This window comes from Typopeltis vanoorti, chromosome 4 (genome assembly GCF_054136105.1).
Source record: "Typopeltis vanoorti isolate ZY-2024b chromosome 4, IOZ_Tvanoo_1.0, whole genome shotgun sequence".
In the NCBI taxonomy this organism is placed as follows: Eukaryota; Metazoa; Arthropoda; class Arachnida; order Uropygi; family Thelyphonidae; genus Typopeltis; species Typopeltis vanoorti.
This window is the reverse complement of record NC_143552.1, coordinates 16,105,028-16,125,796: the sequence shown is the minus strand read 5'-3', so window position 1 is coordinate 16,125,796 and position 20,769 is coordinate 16,105,028. Positions and strand designations below refer to the sequence as shown.

The 20,769-nt window shown below is 37.0% G+C and overlaps 1 protein-coding gene across 5 annotated transcripts in view; it reads left to right on the top strand.

The window, feature by feature from the left end:
• Myo61F (unconventional myosin 61F) overlaps positions 1-20,769 on the top strand; it is a 744,085-nt gene that overhangs the window by 428,469 nt on the left and 294,847 nt on the right. For all 5 annotated transcript variants that reach the window (XM_090391651.1, XM_090391648.1, XM_090391650.1 and 2 more), the window contains exon 19: positions 12,688-12,919. In XM_090391651.1, coding sequence (XP_090247777.1) covers positions 12,688-12,919 — 232 coding nt within the window. The remainder of the gene's footprint in view (positions 1-12,687; positions 12,920-20,769) is intronic.

Here is a 20,769-nt window from a genome sequence, read left to right as displayed (position 1 = left end):
TGGAGAACCACCTTGTTGCACAATTGCTTATATTTTCAGAGGAGCATCATTTTCATTGATAGTTTGACACAGCTCTTTATATGCTTCTTGTCTTGAAGAAGAATGTGAAAACCACTTATACGTTTCGGCAACTAAAAATTCTAATTTTGGAGAGATTCTGCACAAGTGTGAGACATTGCCAGTTGTCATGAATGGCATACACATCTAATTAAAATTAAAGAGGGAATATATGCCTTCAGCTGTTCATAAACGCCATTATTGACACCAACCATAATACTGTTGTTTTCTGTACCAATTGCAATGATATTTTTAATGTCTAGTTTCTTAGTCAAGAGCTCTTTTTTCCATGCAGCCACATACCACTAGCGTCACACTTTTCTAGAACCACCATGCTCATAAATGTATGCATAATTTTGTTGAATTTCTTGCTATAATAAATGATGGCCATTCCTGAAATGTTATTCACTGTGATATCATTCGATTCGTTTATTAGCAAGCTGAAATTTTCATCTCCAATGTCCGCAATTAGATCTTCTTCAAAATGCTCAGTTTGAATATTCTTTACAATTGCAGAGCACTTAGTTTGGTGCATTTTTACCTTTGGCATAATTTGACTGTCTGGGATGATATTTTTGCAAAGATCTACTAGATGATCGCAACTGTTGAATGATGAGTGACAACAAAGAAATAATGCTAACCTATCTTCAAAGTTCGCAGTCTCATGAGACTTTTTCACAAGCATATTTGTAATAGGAACAGCCTTATATGGAACTGCAGCAAGATGTTTCTTAGTTTCGCTATGCTTTGCAAGCTGACAATATTTAGCAGCTATATCTCATCTGCAAAACTTACAGTGGCCTTTTGTAGCATCACCAGGAACTTCAGACAACCATTTACTAAACATTTCCATTTGCAACCACTCCCTCCTAAATTTTTGTTTGTAAGCTATATTTTTCTTTTTGCTCATTTTTGAAGAAAGTATACAACTCTTTACTGCAACGAATTACAGTCGGTCTTTGAAAACTTCCCACTTGCTATCATAACTACCAACCAGAACACTGTGCAAAGACTAACTTGTAGCAGTGCTATCAACTTTAAGGTGACAAAATGGCAGACTGTTGGGCCACGTGACTGACTGACATCATGCGTTTGAAACATGTACGATGCTCACACCAAATGTACAATACAATTCCTTATCAAATGCGAACATCTGGAAAAGTTTTAAAACAATTTCTTTAACAGTCATCATCTGGTAGCATCCTCTAGCAAGAGGGTTGAAGCAGATGAGCAGCTCTTTTCCATTTCTCTCTGTCTGTCGTCTCCGTCATTCTTTAACAGTAAGTTATAAAAACAACTAAAAAGAGCTGAAACTAGTTCTGAAGGAGCTAGGTGCTAGATTAAAATTTTTGGAGCTAGGGAATAAAAAAAGAGAGCTAGATCTAGCTCCAAAAGAGCTAAATTGGCAACACTGTTTGACTATTGCTGTCTTCCATTCTTGTGGGATGTTTCCTTCTTCCCATATTCTGTTTAGGAATTTAATTAATCGTAATTGAAATGGTTTAGAGCTGTATTTGTATAGTTCTGAATTTATTCCATCTTCCATCTGTAGCTTTTCTATTTTTTAGTTTTTCCAATATTTTCTTTAGATCATTTAACTCAGTGCTTCCCAAACTTATGCATTTGATAAGGAATTGTATTGTACATTTGGTGTGAGCATCGTACATGTTTCAAACGCATGATGTCAGTCAGTCACGTGGCCCAACAGTCTGATATTTCACTGCTCCATCAAAAAAATAATATTTCACTGCTCCATCAAAAAAATAATTATAATATAGACATATATTATTGTAATATTTATTGTATTTATATCAAGATTTTGCATTTGTAATTTTTTCTGTGATTCTTATCAATACTTTCGAAATGAAACTTATATGAATAAGCATATATTTACTAATATTCATTAATCGGCAAAATATACAAGAAACAATTTGTGAACCAACACCAGTGTGTGATTTTTTCCATTAAAATATAAAAAAGAACAAAAAAGAAATAATAAAAATTAAATACGTTTCTTTTAAGATTAAAAAAAATCTACTTAGGCTTAAAACATTTTAAATTTGTTTTTATTATTTCATGTCCCCCCTCAACAAAACTTACGGCCCACAGTTTGGGAAGCACTGATTTAACTGTATTGGTTCTTCATTTGTTTCTTGATATATTACTTGTTTTATTTCAATTTGATTATTATTGTTTAGAAACTGGATGTAGTGATTGGTCCATTCTTTTGTGGAGGGGGGGGGGGGCTTCTAATTGTAGATTATCCTTTGTTTCTTGAGTCATTTATTTTATGATTTTATAGCTCTTTAGTTCAGGCATTTATGTCATGCTCTAATCTTGATACAAATTTTTCCCAGTCTTGTCTTCTGATTTTCCTGGTTTCTCTTCTTGTTATTGCTCTGATTCTTTTATATTCTATTTCATTTCCTATGGTTTTGTTATTTAACCATTTAAGGTAGATTTCTTTTTTCTTTCTTATTAAATATTCTATTTCTGGGTTCCAGGTTCTTAGTTCTTTCCTTTTCCTTTGCAGTTTTGTTTTTAATGTTTTGCCATTCATTTTCTATATCTGTATCTTCATTTATTTTCTTTGTATGATTTGTAAATCTTGGATATAGTTCTCTGATACTGTCTTGCCGTAACAGTTCTATCTTAAATTGGTCATGTTTTTGTTTTTGTGTTCTTGTATTGTTTCTATTTGTCAGGAAGGCAGGTAAGTAGGGAGAACACAGAGAGAAAGTGTTAGAGGAGAAAGTGAGGGATTAATGTGAGCAATCGAGGAACAGGGTGGTAAGAGGTGTAATGTATGGGAACTCAATGATCCATGGTGTGCAAGATAGGAAGCGTGGGGAGTGTTTGCCTGGAGGAATGATAGAAAGTGTGGCTGTGGCAATTAAGAGGGGTGAAAGGGTGGATGAGATGATTGTAATGGTAGGAACAAATGACTTGAGAGGTAATGTAAATTGGGTGGTGATAGATATGAGATTCTTGCTTGAGGTTGTACGAAAGAAGATGCAGATAATGTGCATGTTGCCCAGGTATGAGAGTGATGAGCTGAGCAGAATAGCAGTAATATTGAATAACATAATAGCTAGAATATGTCAGAAGAGAGGATTGAAATATGTGGATTCTTGGAGGGTGTTTGAGGACAGAAAAGAATTGTATGCGAGAGACCGCTTGCATATGAATGAGAAAGGACGTAGTCATCTGGAGAGATTGCTGTTCTGAACGATTCGGTGTGTCAATACAGGGAAACTAGAATACCCAGGTTGGATGGTAGCAGGGGTAGCCTCTTGTGGGAATGGGTACTTGGGAGAACGGGGACGACATCATGTAACGCTGAGCCCAGCAGAGTCTAGAGGGGATAATGCTGGGTATAGAAACAGTGGCATTTTTATACTTTATACTAATGCCAGGAGTATCCGGAATAAAGGAGAGGAATTGGTATAGTTGATAGCATCAGCCTGGCCAAAGATTATTGGGATCACCAAGACATGGTTGACAGAAGAGGATATAATAACAGGAATAGAAGCAGCAGGGTACAGCGTTTTTCGGCAGGATAGAAAGGGAAAGCGTGGTGGTGGAGTGCTGCTTATGATAAGTGACGACTTATGTCCTCTAAGAGTGGAGGCTTTGGAAGGCAGTGACACTAATGGTTTTGAAAGCATATGGTGTGAGGTAGAGATAGGCATGACGGGATATTAAATGGGGTGTTGCTACAAACCAAGGAGCACTGAGGATGGGCACCAGGAGATGTTTAAACAGTTGAGCTTGGCAAGTGCAAGAAGAATGATTGTTATGGGAGATTTTAACTACAGAAATATAAATTGGGGGAGAGGAAGATGCATGTAGCAATAAGGGAATGGAATTTCTAGAATTCTTGAGCGACAAATATCTTAGGCAACATGTAATAGAGGGAACAAGAGTTTTGGATTTGGACATAGCATCAGAAGAGTTGATAATAACTGAGATGACATCTCTCCCACCAGTTGGAGAGAGTGACCATGTGGTTTTGACTTGGAAGATGAATAGACATGCAGGAGTATCAAAGAGACGGAAACATATGTGGAATTATAAGGCAGGTGATTATAATAGTCTTAGATATCAACTTGGGGAAGTTTCATGGAGGGAGGAATTGGAAGGCTGTAATAGCATTAGTGCTTGGGAAATTGTGAAGGAATATTTGTTAGCAGCAAGAGTAAGCTGTATTCCACAAGTGAAGAAGAGGACACAATTTGGTGTAAAGTGGATGACAAACAATATTAAACAGGAACTGCATGTGAAAAAGAGGCTATGGAAGAAATATAAGGAGACAGGTGAAGACCAGATGCATGAAGAATATAAGACACAGCCCAGGAGAGTGACTAGTATGGTAAGGAAGGCAAAACTGGAATATGAGAAGAGATTGGCCTAAGATCCAAAGAAAATGCTAGGGAATTTTTTAGCTATGTGGCCAGTAGAAGGAGAAATGATTGTGAAAGAATGATATTGTGTGATAAAAATGGGAATAGAGGACATAGTGGAATTGTTCAACGAACACTTTATTGGAGTATTTCATCCTGGAGGAGTAGATTTTAATACTAGAGGGATAGGGCAGGTTCGAGGTTTAGAGGTGCAGGAGGAGAGTGTGTTCCAAATACTGAATACTCTGGATGTCAGTAAAGCTGTGGGACTAGATGGTATTTCACCATGAGTTTTGAGGGAATGTGCAAGAGAACTGACAGCTGCTCTGACCTGGCTTTTCAGTGAAAGTCTGGCTGCGGGAAAGGTGCCCATGGAATGGACGGATGGTATGATAGTGCCATTGCATGAGGGCTGTAGCAGAGTGGAAGTGTCTAATTACAGGCCAGTTTGTGTAATCTGTAGTTGTTAAGATCTTGGAGAAATTAGTGAGGGACTGTATACAGCATTGGGAAGAAGAAGAAGTTAATATTATCTGTGAGAGTCGACATGGATTTGTGATGGGGCGCTTTTGTTTCAGTAATATGCTAGCCTTTTATAATAAAGTTACAAGAACATTACATGAGGAAAACGCATATACTACCATTTTCTTGGATTTAGCGACGGCATTTGACAGGGTGCCACATGATAAGCTGATATTTAAGTTGCAGCACATGGGTTTGGATGTCAGGTTGGATTCAGGATTGGCTGTCCAATAGGTATCAGAGAGTTGTATGGTGGGGCAGTTTCAAGGAGGCAGAAGGTTACAAGTGGGGTCTCACAGGGCTCAGTACTGGGACCCACATTGTTTAACCTTTATATCAATGACATTGTCATTGCAGAGGGATATTCAGTTGTTTGCAGATGATGTGAAGCTGGGGAGGGTTATTAGTAATAGTGCAGATGTGGTAGTCATGAAAGAGGATTTGAATAAGCTAGACAGTTGGGCAAATGAATGGGTATTTCAGTTTAATGCAGCAAAGTGTAAGGTTTTGAGGTTTGGGACACATCGATGGGATGCTGCTTATGGGACACATCTATGGGAGGAGCTATACTGGAGGAAGTAGGGGAGACAAGAGATCTGGGGTCGATAATTGATAGAAACCTGAAATTCAGGGGTCATATTGCAAAGGTGGTGAAGGTAATACAGAGGATTGCTGCAATAATGAGAAGGATGCTGACCTGCAGAGATAAGAGTTCATTCCGTTGTATAAGACCCTGATCAGACCACACTTAGACTATTGTTCTCAGATTTAGTCACCAGGATTTGAAGGGGATAAATTAACTATGGAAGAGGTACAAAGATGGTTTCAGGACTGTACAATGTTACTTATAAGGATCGGCTGAGAGAGTGTGAACTGCAGAGTTTGGTGGATAGAAGGAGGGGTGATTATGATTAAGACTTTTAAACTGTTGAGAGGTGGTTACAGGATTGACACTGGGGAGTTCTTTTTTTTGCTTGGTTGACAGTGGGAAGGAGTGATGACAAGGGACCATCCCTGGAAGTTACAAAAGGAAACTGTGAGCAGGAGGGTGAGGAGTGGTTTCTTTGCATGGAGGGTGGTTGAACCGTGGAATGCATTGCCTGATAAAGTGGTTAGAGCGAGAATGGTCAATGAGTTTAAGGAGTGGTATGATAGACTTTTTGGAGGGACCTCCCAGATGTGTCTTGATAAACTTTTTGTTTACTAGGAAGGATCTCCTGCGATGAGTCTTTTGACTCCATGGAGGCCAGAATAATAATAATAATAATAATAATAATATTTTTCTGGTTTGGGATCATAATAGTACTGATTAATAAATGGTGGTCTGAGTCAATATTGTATACTCTGAAATTTCTTACCAACTTCTTTAGTTTTTCCCTCACTATTATATAGTCAATGATGCTTTTATATCCTCTGGCTTTCCATGTATTGTAACGTCACTGCGCCATTGTATCGTCGCTAGTTCCTCTTTAATTAAAACTTTTCCCTTTTTTCTACCTTCTGTTATTTTTCTTTACTTTAGTTTTATATCTTAAGTCACGTGTACCAGAAATCAGTCCCTGACAAAATTTTAGGATCGACTATGCCAGCCAGTAACTAGTTTACTGGCTGGCATAGTCGATATACTAATAGTCAATACTAAGGTTTACTCTGCTTATTATCTCGATAATTTGATTGAGCATACGGATCACGTGGTGTGCAGTCGTGGCTCCCCTTTCTACCTTGCATAAAATGTCCCACACTTACACGTGGCCGAACTTTTCTAAGTGGTAATTCAGTCTCAAACAACAGAACTCACAAGCTTTGATTTAAAAGAATACATTTAATTGAACTAAAAATCATATACAGAAATCATGTAATAACAATATAGAAAATAAGGTCATGAGCAAATACTCATGCTACTGTAATAAACTCACTCAATTCTAAGCGTTAAAATCACTCTCACATATTTCTCAACACACAGGCACATATGATTATATTCCAAGAGCATCAGTTAATCAATCTTATTTCTGTCCTTGTCATTAGTATTAAGTGATACTCTAGTGGTTATGCAAATTTTGGTAATAAAATGTTAGCTAGATACACATGATATGTTCACTCAATTTATCAATTATTATCCTAGTTAAAAACTCTTTGCTGTAAAACTTATACAAGTTATAGGCTTAATATAAAGAACAGTGACTTCACACATTTATTACATATAATGAATCATCTCATAACTGTCCTACTATAGTGTCTCTCTTACACAAAAGTTTAAGCTACAACAGGAAGGGCTTGTCACAGACGATTAGTCCAAAACGGATCAATTAGATGGGTCGAGCAGAGCTATGCTTAAAGTTCTCCTTCATTTCTTTTCCTCTGGTTCTACTCTCTCTCTATGTTCACTGGGCATCTACAGATGCCGTATGGTCACTCCGATGCTCGATGATGTTCCACACCAGGCCTCGCCATGTAGTCCTGTTGTTTGCTTTTCTGGCAGCCTGAACTCTCTGAAGATCAGTCATTCCACACACGCCATCCATCCATCTCATTGATGGTCTACCCCTGCCTCTTTTTTCAGGAACTTTACCTTCTGTTACTGTTCTGAGAAGTCCTCCTTCCATCCTTTGTATGTGTCCAAAATATTTTAACTTTCTTCTGTCAATATCCTTGAGGAGCCTTAAAGTTCTACTAATCTTTTCTAACACCCATTCATTTGTACGCCTTTCAGTATATGATATCCTCAACAGCCTTCTGTAACACAACATCTCAAAAGCAGATATCCGTTTCTTATCTGACTTCTTTAGGTTCCAAGTCTCGCATCCATAAGTCGCTGTTGGAAAAACAACTGCCTCTAAAATCCTCAACTTTGTTCCCATGGAGATAGATCCATCCTTCCAGATTTTAGACAGGTCTCTGATTGTTGTTTTAGCCATTCCTAACCTTTTTCTGACATCTTCTGAACAGCAATTCTTCACATTAATAATGGATCCCAGGTACTCGAACTTGCTGACTTCCTCAATTCTTTCTCCATTAAGATACACTTGTTTCTCAAGAGCTTCTCTGTTTGTTTTTCCTTTGAGAACCATGATCTTTGTCTTGCTAGAATTGAGTTGAAGTCCTCTGTTATTACTGATCTTGTTAACTTTGTCAAAAATTAGTCCTAGTTCTTCCATGTCATTACAAAGGAGTACTGTATCATCAGCGTACCTCAGATTACTGATCAATCTACCTCCTATCGTAATTCCTGTCCTGAGCTCATCCATTGCTTCACGCATGATGTCCTCTGCATATATACTAAATGAGTGAGGAGAAAGTAAACATCCTTGTCTAACTCCTTTTCTAACTTGAAGCCAGTCAGTCAATCCAACGCCTGTTCTTACTGTGGCTTCTTGCTCCTTATACAAGTTGGCTATCAACCTGATAGTGTGTTGAGGAAAACCCATTCTTTTCATTACTTCCCACAGTTTCACATGCTCAACACAGTCAAAAGCTTTAGAGTAGTCTAAGGAGCACATTACCAGAGGGAGTCTGAATTCTTTATATTTTTCTATGATCTGTCTAAGGCAAAGGATCTGATCTCTGGTGCCCCTACCTTTCCTAAAACCTGCTTGTTCCTCGGGCATCTCTGCCTCAACTTTGGCCTCAATCCTATTTAGCATGATCTTTAATAAAATTTTGCTTGCATGAGATATCAAACTAATAGTTCTATAATTCTTGCATGCCTTCTTATCACCTTTCTTGTGTAGTGGTATGAAAACTGACTTCTTCCAGTCTCTAAGCCATGATCCTGTCTCCCATATCCTTGTAATCAATCTATGAAACACTCTTATCCCTCCATCCCCTGTGGCCTTAATTAACTCTGCTGGGATTTCATCTGCACCTGGGGCCTTATTGCTGTTTAGCTTAACTGCTCTTTCAACTTCATGCCTAAGTGGAGGAGGTTCCAAATCAAAATATTCTTGGTGTGAGGACTCCACATTTTCTTTATCCACTATGCTGTACAGTTCCTCACAGTATTCTTTCCATCTGTTTTTGATTTCCAACTCTTCTGTTAGTAATGATCCATTCCTGTCTTTGATGACATTCAATTTAGGCTTAAACTTGTGCTTTAAGTCACGAACTAAATAAAACATCCTTTTATAATTATGCCTTCTCATCTGGAACTCTATTTCTTCACATTTATTAGTATAGAACTTTTCCTTGTGCTGCTTGATGGCCCTTCTGATTTCTCTATGTAATCTCTTGTATTCTTCAGTCCCTGTGTCTCTTTGTTTTTCCAGCCGCCTTCTTTTGATTAAACTTCTGGTTCTACAATACTTGATATATATAAGGTAAAAGATATTCACCTTACCAGCTATTTTCCTTAGTGAAGTGGTTCCTTAACTTCAGTTCCGGGTTTTCCTCAGACGTGGCAAGATTCCCTTGTCGCTCCGCTGTCTATCTCTTTCCTTTCTTCTCAAAGGATCCCGTTCGCCATCCTCACATTGGCAGCAGATTCACCAATGGCTCTGTCTGCTGGTCTCCCGATGTTGTGTCGGACGTCTTGTGCACATCTGGTCCCACAGCAACGTGGAAAGTTGCTGGATACCGGGGACAAGCTTCCTCAGCCCTCATGGCCTTTGAACAGAATCACAGGAAAAATGCAGGAACAAGAGAGTTTGAAGTGCATGCCGCTCCTTATATCTCATCCGCGAGCACCATCCCTTCGTCACTCACTTAGCTATCTCTGATTAGTCAGGTATCGATGATGTCATATCCTTTTCTTGATGCCTCTCTTGACGGAACTGTTATGGCAAGGGTTACCGGATGACTATACGGGTTTTCTGCTGTGTCATTGTGGACTATTACGTAGTGATTTGACCTTCCATTGATTGGTTAACATACGATTCTTATTTGTTCAGAATAATTTTCCCATATTGGGCATGATTCTAAAATAGTATTTGGACTACTTTACAACAATATTATTAATTAAGTTGATATACCTTTTGATTACAATTTATTTATTACTTCTTTTCCCCTCTTGAGAGCATAAGCATGTTTTTATCGTAAGTCACTATTTTTTTATTTTGGGTCTGAAACAAATGGCTGACTGATAGTGGGCCAGTTATTTCTGACACAACAGTATATTTATGCATATCTTTATGTTTAAGGAAGCTGTTGGTGATTTTCAAGTTATTATAGGCCACAAATTTCCTGAGTTTTCTTCCATTGTTATTTATGGTGTTTTTTCCTTGATTACCTATTAAATCTTTAAATGGATTTTATTCAATTCTAGCAGTGAAGTGGCCTGCAATGATTAAGTAATCTTGTTTATTTATGTTTTGAATTACTCTTTGGAGGTTTTTATAGAATTCTTCTGTTTCAGATTTTTTTCCTACTTTAGGTGCACATATTCCTATGATTGTAATAAATTTCTTATTTAAGTCTAGCCGTTATTATTATTCTTTCAGAGATCCAGTTATATGATTCAATTTTGTTTTTCCATTTATTGCTGATCATGATGTCTGTATCCACTTTGGTCTTGTGATTGATGCTTCTTATATTTACTGTTCCGATCCATATCCATTTCATAGTCCTTTTTTTCCATTTCATTATCCGTTTGGGCTGTCCAATATTTTCCAAATACAAAAAAAAAACTCATGAAAAACAGATCAAGTTAAATTGACAAAGTTTTCTACAGTTATTCAATCGATAATAAACGAATTTTCTTCAAGATTTACACAGGTCAGGCAATTTGCAGAGACATTGAAATTTATTTTGCAACCAGACACAACATTAGTGGATAAACTGAGTTTGGGGATTTTCGACTGGCTGAATTTGGAAGATATAGAAATTCAATTGATCGATTTTCAATTCATTTCAATCAATCGATTTTCAATCTATATGGAAACAAAAGTTTGTCGATTTGAGAAATTACTTATAAACAATTGATAATGATCGATTATTGGGCTCAATTAAAAAGAATGCATATAGGAAATAATGAGAACTTTGAATGGCATTCCTGCCACCTTTAGTTGTTTAAAAAAACTAGTGATGACTATATTGTCAATTTTCTCATCTATATATGCTTGTTAGTTATTATTTTCCGAAATCAATTTTATAAGAGACAGTTTAAGAAATAAATTGACTGATGAATCTAGTTCGGCATGTGTATTACTGAAAGTGACAAAATATGAACTTGATATAAAACATTTGGTATCGAATGTACAACAGCAAAAATCATATTAATAAATTGATAGATCGATATTGATATTGATTTGTATACGACGATGTGTATGTCAAATTATGAGTTCATTTTTATGAAATTCTATGTTAATTTTTAAACTTGTCTCAATGAAATTGTGCAATTAATTTTCTATTAATTTTTCCCCTATTAAAAACTGCCCAACACGTCATCAACTCGATAAATATTATTTGTAAATTTTTGGCATGCTCACATAAAAAGGTTCACTACCACTGAACTATAGCATGAGCTTCAGGTCTCAAATAAGCAGCTTTAGGTTTTCATCATCTGATGAATGTTGTCTACCGCTTAGCAGATGTTGCCAGCACTTCCCTCCAATCAGGAATCCTGTGACAGTAGAACTACTCTGTGTTGCCAGATTCCATATGGAGGAAACATGTCACATCTTGAGAAGGCTGGATTGAGCTGACTTGGAGAGGTTGCATATTGTGCATCATCAGTCTGTTAGTTGTCCAAATAATTTATATAGAAATATTCTTCGTTCTACTTTAAAATCATCCCATATCTAAGTTTTGTTTCTCCAAGAAGTGTGCCAAGGCTGTACAATAGAAGAATCAGTTGTATTGTAATTGGCGTTCTTTTGAAATGCCCATCTTTTTTTGTATATACTAAAGCTACCAGTAGTTACAAATATTTCAAATTCAGTCTGCACTGCGGACTGAATTTGAAAGGGCCAATTACAGGAGACTTGAATCATTTTCAAATGCCAGTTTGGTTGACCAAGAGATTAGTATATCTATATTCTAACCAACAGGCTGCAGGTTTGAGAGAGATTAATTTCAACACTTGGTGTGAGACCACTAGCCTGCTTATTGGAAGCCAGATGTGGCTTGAAAAATTTCCACTGTTGGTTTCTGGAGTAAGATTTCTGGACAGTGTAAAAAATACAAAGTATGAGGGTATGTGGAAAAGATAATCACTATAAAAGAACTGACATGTCTTCTTATATATTCTAAAAGAAAAAGAACAAATTATTACAATTTGATGAAACATGGTGGTTAAAGGGTTTTAAATGTACTTTCTTGTGGTTATATCAGTTGCTTTAATATCATTTTTGTTCTAATCGTTTATCAGAACTTTTCAGCCCTCTATCATAAATATAAAATTAATAAAAATAGATAAAAATCCTTAGTACACCCATGGTATGTATACTAAGGTTTACAAAATCCTTCGCTGGTGGAAGTCACCTAGAGTGTGCTGGGGGGGGGGGGGGGGGATAGTCATGCTTTCTGGTTTTATGCCATAGTTGTTTTGCACTTTTGCTCTTCTTCCCTCAAATTTCCCAAATCATTCCCACAGTCTTTAATGACTTAAAAATGAATTTCTTACATCTTAATGGATTTATTTTAACCCTTGATTTTAACTAATTAATTAATCCAGCCTGCATTTTTAAACACAGTATTTTTTTTCACATTTACAAGATATTTACAAATAATTTATTTAATTGATTAATGTACTTTTTTTTGTTTTCACATATAGCAATTTTTGATGCTAAAATAGTTGGACATCAAGTCAAATACTTGGGACTAATGGAAAACTTAAGGGTTCGGCGTGCTGGTTTTGCATACCGTAGACCATATGAAGTCTTTCTAAAAAGATATAAATGTCTTTGTCCAGCAACATGGCCTCGCTATCTGGGTAGTGCAAAAGATGGTGTTTCTGAGTTAGTTAAATACATTGGCTATCAACGTGATGATTATAGGATGGGAAAGTAAGTGTTTAGAATATTATTATTGTTATATGGTATCTCCATGGAGTCCAGAGACTCATTGTGGAATCCAAACCATTATACACACAAAACCTATTATACCTCTCCTTAAAGTCATTCACTGTCAGGGAACTCGCAAATAATTCTGGCGATCCATTCCATTCATTCACCACTCTGTGCAAAAAATCTAATTTGCATACTCCTACTAACCACACCCCCACACAACTGTCATGGATGGCCACTAGTTCTCTATATGTCACATAACAGAAAAATTTCCTTTGTATCAATTTTATAAAACCCATTTAATATCTTAAGTTTATGTCATATCTCCTCTTTTCTGCCTAACAACTAAACTTTATAACCCACACACACACCTTCAACCTATCCTCATAGGGAACATTCCACAGACCTGTTACCAGCTTATTCACTCATATATGAATTCCTCTACCACCTCCTGGTCCCCAAGAAACCCAAGTGACCAAATCTGTGCACAGTAGTCAAGATGTGGCCGAATCATAGCCTTACAGAAAGGGATAATAACTTCCTTATCTTTACTTGTTAGCATGTTTTTCGACATCCAATTAATCCTTTGAGCTGTTTTACCAACTTTTGCAATATGCCCTCTGAACTTCAATTTTCTGTCCATTGTTATCCCCAAGTCCTTAGCCTCATAAATTTCCTGCAGTCTGGTACTGTCAATATGATATGCAACCTTTTCAACCTGAAGTGAATAAGTTTACATTTTGCAACATTAAATTGTCCACAATGCCAATTTATTTAAATCATCCTGCAGGATATCTACATTACTTTTATCAACTGTTGGTCTCCCCAGTTTTACATCAGGAAACAATTGAATTCCCTTTAAATCTTTCCCTATATATCATTGATATACAAATTAAAGAATAGTGACCTTAGTACAGAACCTTAAGATACTCCACTAATCACCCTCGTTCTCCTAGATTCCATTCCACTATATACTACTCTCTGGTGTCTGTCTGGTGCCCCCCCCCCCCCCATCCATCCATCCATGCTACTAGTTTCATATCCATTCCCATTTGCTCCAACTTTTGTAATAGTTTTCCATGCAGTATTTTTTTTATCAGATGTGTGAAATCTGTAAAGGGTAGCTTTGTAAATATTACATCTCTATCCACCCACTGTTGGATTTTACCTTTAACTAACTTTTCCAATACTTCAGCAGTTAGAATTGAAGGAGGTACAGAAAGATGGCTTGATGTTAAGTCAGGCGTGCAACAAGGGTGTACATTATCTCCACTGTTATTTAAATCTATATTGATTTCCTTCATAATGTGATCAATGTTAATTGATATGTTAATTGGGCTGTAGTTTGTTACCTTTGTCTTGGGGCCACATTTATGAAATGGCACTATCTTACCACTCTTTCTTAGCACTCTTTCCACTCCCTAGGAATCCTGCCAGAGCTGAGAGTTGGATTGAATGACTTCATCAGAGGCAATGCCATTTCTCTTGCACATTCACATAGTACACAGCCTGATATTCAATCCAGCCCCATTGCTGTGTTCCCATTTATATTTTTTAATATGCTGAACACCATCTGTTCATCTACCTCAATGTTTATATGCATCTCTGTAATATCAGAAACTGCAAAATCACCACCTAGATGATATGCCTTTGCAAAATGATCACTCAGCAATTCAACTACTTCTTTTCATTTAGTCATCTTCCTACCATGAGCATTGTTTCAAGTCATTTTCCCCTCTTACTTGCTACATAACAAAAAAATTCTTTCGGGTTTACTTTGTCCTGCATAGCCAATTTTCTCTCATAATCTGATTTGGCCTTTTTTACCAAACTGGTTACCCTTTTTGTTTGCCCTTTACACTGCTCATGAGAAGGTTGATCACCTTTTTCTTCATATTCCCTCGTAGTATTTTCTTTTTCTCCAGTTCTTGCTTTATATTTCTACTCATCTACTTAATTCCATCTTGGTTTATCCTCCTGACCTTGGGTATGCAGTCTGATACTTCTCTCAAACAATCTCTGACCACATGCCCTGCACTACTGACATTCTTTCCTTCTAGCCTCTCAAACTATGCCACTGCTCCAAGATCATTCCTAAGTCTGACATAATTTTACTAGCTTTATAGTTGAACATAAACCCTTTCTTCACAGAGAATTCTATTTGTTTGGCAACTTCCCAGAACAAGACTGCATGGTTACCCTCCACAGCTGGAGGAAGAGTGTCCACCTTGGTTATGGATATATCTTCTGATGCTATTATCACATCCAACATTTTCAAAACCCTTGTCCTCTCTATAATATGTTGTTTCATATAATTATCCTAGCAACTAATTTTGCTATGTCCCTTTTCCTCCCTCCAATCTATATGTCCTTGTAGTTAAAGTCTTCCATAATAATTGTTCAGCCTATACTCATTGTGTGCTGATACATGCCATCTACATCTTCCTTTAGATCCCTTGGTCTATAGCAGCACCCAACTTTTGTCTTATTTGCCTCACATCAGACAGCCTCAAATGAACCATTTCACTCAGACCTAATATCCTCTTTAACTTCTAATTTTGTTAGTTGTAATGCTGCAGCTGTAATTCTACAGCTACCATCAGCAATACCCCACTTTCCTGTCCTGTTCCATCTGTCTTCCCTGAAAATACAATGTCCTTTATATTCTATCCCCATTTTCTGTTGACTACATCTCACTGATGTCTATAATTTTTGGCCAAGTTGAGCTGACCAATGCCAAAAATTCCTCTCCCTTATTCCTTATACTTCTTGCATTTGTGTACATGCATTTCATCATCCCTTGTACCCACAATTAGCCTTGTGTAATGTCATTACCAATCCATTCGAATTGAAAACCTGTGAAATCACATTCAGAATTGCATATTCATTTCTATACACTCGTTTATCACAGGAGTGGCCAGACTCACATGCTTGATTGCATCCCTCCCCTAATATCTCTACATTCCCTGGTTTTGCACTTCCAAATTTACAATAAACAACACTTTCTCTAAACTTCTTATTCCAATTAAATATATTTCATTAGGTATATATTAAGTCCATTCTCGTCGTTGCCACTAAACCATCATCATCATCATCAAATTCCTGATATGTATCCTCAAGGGGTGTACAGGATATGATAGTACTGCATGAAAAACTTACACCATTATTAACTTCCTATCTACAATTTTCTTCCAAAACAATATCTTGTGAGAACTAGGATCCAGAGTTGGGTTGACAACAATGGTATAATCTTTGATGGACAGCATGGATTTGCTAAAGGTAGGTCATGTTTTAGTAGTCTACTTACTGATTACAATAAAGTGACTGCTTCCTTGGACAGAGGAGAAGGATACACAGTAATATACTTGGATGCAATACAGAGAAAAAGGTCACTTCTCATAAGAGAAGTGGAAGTAACCAATTTCATGAGGTCTACAAAGACCAGGCAAGGAGGGTGACTTGGTTGGTGAGAGTAGCTAAAGAGAGGTATGAACAGCAGTTAGCTAATGAAGCCAAAAAGAATCCTAGGGAGTTCTTTCGATATGTAGCCATCAAAAGAAAGAATGATTATGGAAGGATGACATTGATTGGAGGAAATGGTATAAAGACAGCTGTTGCAGAATGCGTGGTGGAGATACTTAATGAGCAGTTCATAAAGATCTTTCAATCTTGTGAATGTGACTTCATGGAGAGATTAAGAGCAGTTGATGATGAGGAGGAGAGACTGGCTGTAAGTGAGCAAGAGGTGTTTGGGGAGTTGAGTAAACTAGATGTAAATAAGGCTGTGGGACTTGATAATATATCACCACGTATTCTAAAGGAATGTGCCAGAGAGTTGACACCTGCCTTGACATATTTTTTTAATACGATTCTTGCACTTGGTCAAGTTCCTAAAGAGTGGAAGGAGGGCAAGATTGTGCCACTTCATAAAGGAGGTGATCGAACTCAAGCATCAAACTATAGGCCTATCTGTGTGTCAGGTGTTGTGGTTAATTTGTTGGAGAAGCTTGGGAGAACTAGGATCCAGAGTTGGGTTGACAACAATGGTATAATCTTTGATGAACAGCATGGATTTGCTAAAGGGAGGTCATGTTTTAGTAATCTACTTACATATTACAATAAAGTGACTGCTTCCTTGGACAGAGGAGAAGGATACACACTAATATACTTGGATTTCACAAAAGCTTTTGATAGAGTACCTCATGATAAGTTGACAGTCAAACTAGAGCAGATGGGGTTGGATATTAGATTAGTGCATTGGATTGGAGACTGGCTATCTGATAGGTATCAACAAGTTGTGTATGGGGGTGCAATATCCAGGAAAAGGAAAGTCACTAGTGGAGTGCCTTAGGGATCTGTTTTAGGGCCATTACTATTTAACTTGTATATTAATGATATTGGCGAAGATTTGGATGGAGATATTCAGTTGTTTGCAGATGATGCAAAGTTGGGATGAACCATAAAGAGTAGTGAAGATGTTGTGGCCTTGCAAGAAGACTTGAATAAATTGAGTGATTGGGCAAGCAAATGGGGATGTGAGTTCAATGTTGCAAAATGTAAGGTTTTAAAATTTGGAAAACAAAGATGGGATTCAGAATTTATGCTTGGTGAGAATATATTGTTGGAAGTAGAGGAAATAAGAGATCTGGGGGTGATAGTGGATAAGCATCTAAAATTTAGGGGACACATCGCCAAAATTGTGAAGACAACACAAAGACTTCTGGGAATGATGCGGAGGACACTGACGTGTAAAAGTAGGGAGATTCTTGTTCCATTGTATAAGGCTTTGATTAGGCCACACATGGACTATTGTGCCCAGATTTGGTCACTTTTCAGAAGGATGAAGAGATGTTGGAAAGGGTCCAAAGGCGACTGACTAAGGTAGTTTCTGACCTCTGGAATGTCGAGTATGAGGAAAGATTGAAAAGATGTAATTTGCAGAGTCTAGTGGAGGAAAGGAAGAGGGGAGATATGATAGAGACCTACAAGTTGGTAAGGGGTTGTTATTGGATCAATGGTGGAGAAGTTCTACAGAGAATAGTGGGAGATCAGGGGAGAACCAGAGGTCATCCCTGGAAACTGTATAAAGAGGGTGTGAGTAGGGGAGTGAGGGGCAGGTTTTTTTCGTGCAGAGTTGTGAGTGATTGGAATGCCTTGCCTGAGAGTGTGGTGTCTGCAAGGAGTTTGAATGTGTTTAAGACGTGGTATGATGAGATGTGTGTGCGATAAAAGGACCTCCCAGATGAGTCTTTGACTCCATGAGGTCTTGTTTAATGGTATAATAATAATATCTTACCTGTCAAGACTTCAACATTATCAGATCTTATATTTCTATCTTCTAAGGCATTTTTTACTGTATCAATCCACCTATATTTTGGTCTTCCTCTGGGTCTTTTTTCTGCCAACCTGACAAAGAACACTTGTTTTGCTAGTCTTTCCTCTCCCATTCTGTTTAAGTGACCATACCATCTGAGATTAGCTGTGCTAACACATTCCTGGATGCTAATGATATTAAGTTCTTTCCTAATATCCTCGTTTTTAATATGGTATTGCCATTGATGCCATCTGTTTACACCCCTAATCTTTCTCAGGACTGTCATATCTGTGGTCTCTAGTCTTTGGTCAACTAATTTAGTGTTTTGACTAATTTCTCTCTTATTCCATATAAATTTATTCAATTGACTTCCTACCATACCAGCTTTGTTGACTCTGTTGTCTATTCTTTCTAAACAATATACCATATTAAGTTTCCCAAACACATGCATACACTCAACATTACAGTCTAAAATAAGCAAGATATGACCAAAAATAATTACTTAAACTGCTAATATTCACTAAAATAAAAGCCTTATTTGTAGACCACATGCAATTTAAAACGATAGAATATGATTTTAAATAAAATGAGTTTAAATTGGAATGAATTATTTATTGTATTGTATGCTATTCTTAGTTCACTCCATCTTCTCTTTTTGTCTAAGGATAAAAGACCAAATATACCGTATTTTTCGTTAGATAACGTGTGCATTATCTATACAAAAAAGTCTAAATTCGTTAAAAATGAACATGCGCGGTATACAATTAAAAGATATGAGAGGTAAATCAAATCTAATAGGAAAACTAAGATAGAAGTATTACTTGATATTTATTGAACATTGCACTATTCAAATCCAAAAAATTCTTCATCAGACTCAATATTGAAAGAATCAATTGCATTAAAAATTTCATTTGGTATTTCTTCAGCTTCATAAACATTGTCACTGGACACCACTGCATTCCCTTGTGCTTTAATGAAACCAATTCTAACACAGTTTTCTCTTACAGCAGTCCAACTTTCTACAATCCACATAACTATATCTTTATATGATGTTCTTTTCATCTGCCCTGTTTTCTTATATTCATGAATGCCATTCATCATGCAGTCTTCCCACTTAGCCCGCATCTTTGAATGGTTTATTTACTGCAAGATCAAGGGGTTGGAGTCTTTTTTGTTAAATCACCTGGAATGATGGCCAATTTTGAATACTTACAATTGTTTTAACTTCTGCTGTCGTGTGCCCTACACGAATCCAACACTAACAAAGATTTTGGGTTGAAAAATGTCATTTTTCTCTTTCACCACACATTCTCCAACCAAAATTTTATAACCTCAGAATTTATCCAACCTTTATCATTAGCAGTAACAATAATATCTTTGGAATCACAACCTTTTGTAACAGTTTCTTTTGAAAATCACCATTGGTGGCAGTTTGTAACCATCTGCAGTTACACAGAGAACCACAGTAAAGTTAGACCTTTTGTGCCCTGTTGTAGCAACTGAAACCTCTTTTTCTCTCTTCAGATTCACAGTCCTAGAACTAGGCATGTCAAAACTTACGGGAACCTCATCCATATTCCCAAAGTGACAAGGATCAACCCCCATACAAGTTTTCTCTCAGAAACAAACGAAATTTAGCTACTTTTGCTTCCCAGTTGCACGACATTTGTTCTGAGAGAAAACTTGTGTGGGGTTGATGCTTGTCACTTTGAGAATATGAATGCGGTCTCGTAAGTTTTGACATGGCTAGTTCTAGGACTGTGAATCTGAAGGGAGAAAAAGAGGTTTCAGTTGCTACAACAGATCACGAAAAACCAAAGATGGGTAGGCCTTGAAATACTTTATATTATCATTTTGCCAATTCTTTTTGATTCCTGCAACACACGGACAGTAGATATTCTCATACCTTTAGCCTTTTACTAACAACCCAATCAAACAGTTTTTTTCCTATGGTTGGCCACAAGCACCTTCTAAACCTCATATCACGTTTCCTCGTATGTAAACATTTCAGGACTGTTTCAGCCTTTCACCATTCACGAACACTACTTTCCCCAACACTGAACAATCTACCAGCTTCATGATTCCCTTTTTCCTTTGCTACTTCTACCAGTTAAAGCTTGAACTGCGCTGTGCAGGATTTTATCCGAGAAGTACTTTTGTCTTCCATGGGTAATTCAGATCTAATAACAAAATATAAACAAATAATGATTTACTTTATGAAATATTTTAAAACAGGATGTACGGAATAATCGACCACTGCAACTAGCAACGTGCTTTTAAAGAATTCCTCTGTCCTTTGTCTGTACTTCCTAACTGTACCGCTTGTTGGCGCATGTGTGTTATCTATACATCAAAAGGAGTAATGAAAATGTTGGGGGTGCGCGTTATCTATTGAAAAATACTGCAATTCATTCCTCAAGATATCTTTAACGTATACACAAATTTAAAAAGATGTTTTTCATTTTTTATGATTTTGAAATGAGAATGAATGTGCTAATATTTTCAGGAGGTTCATGTTTCTTGTATTTATTTTTTG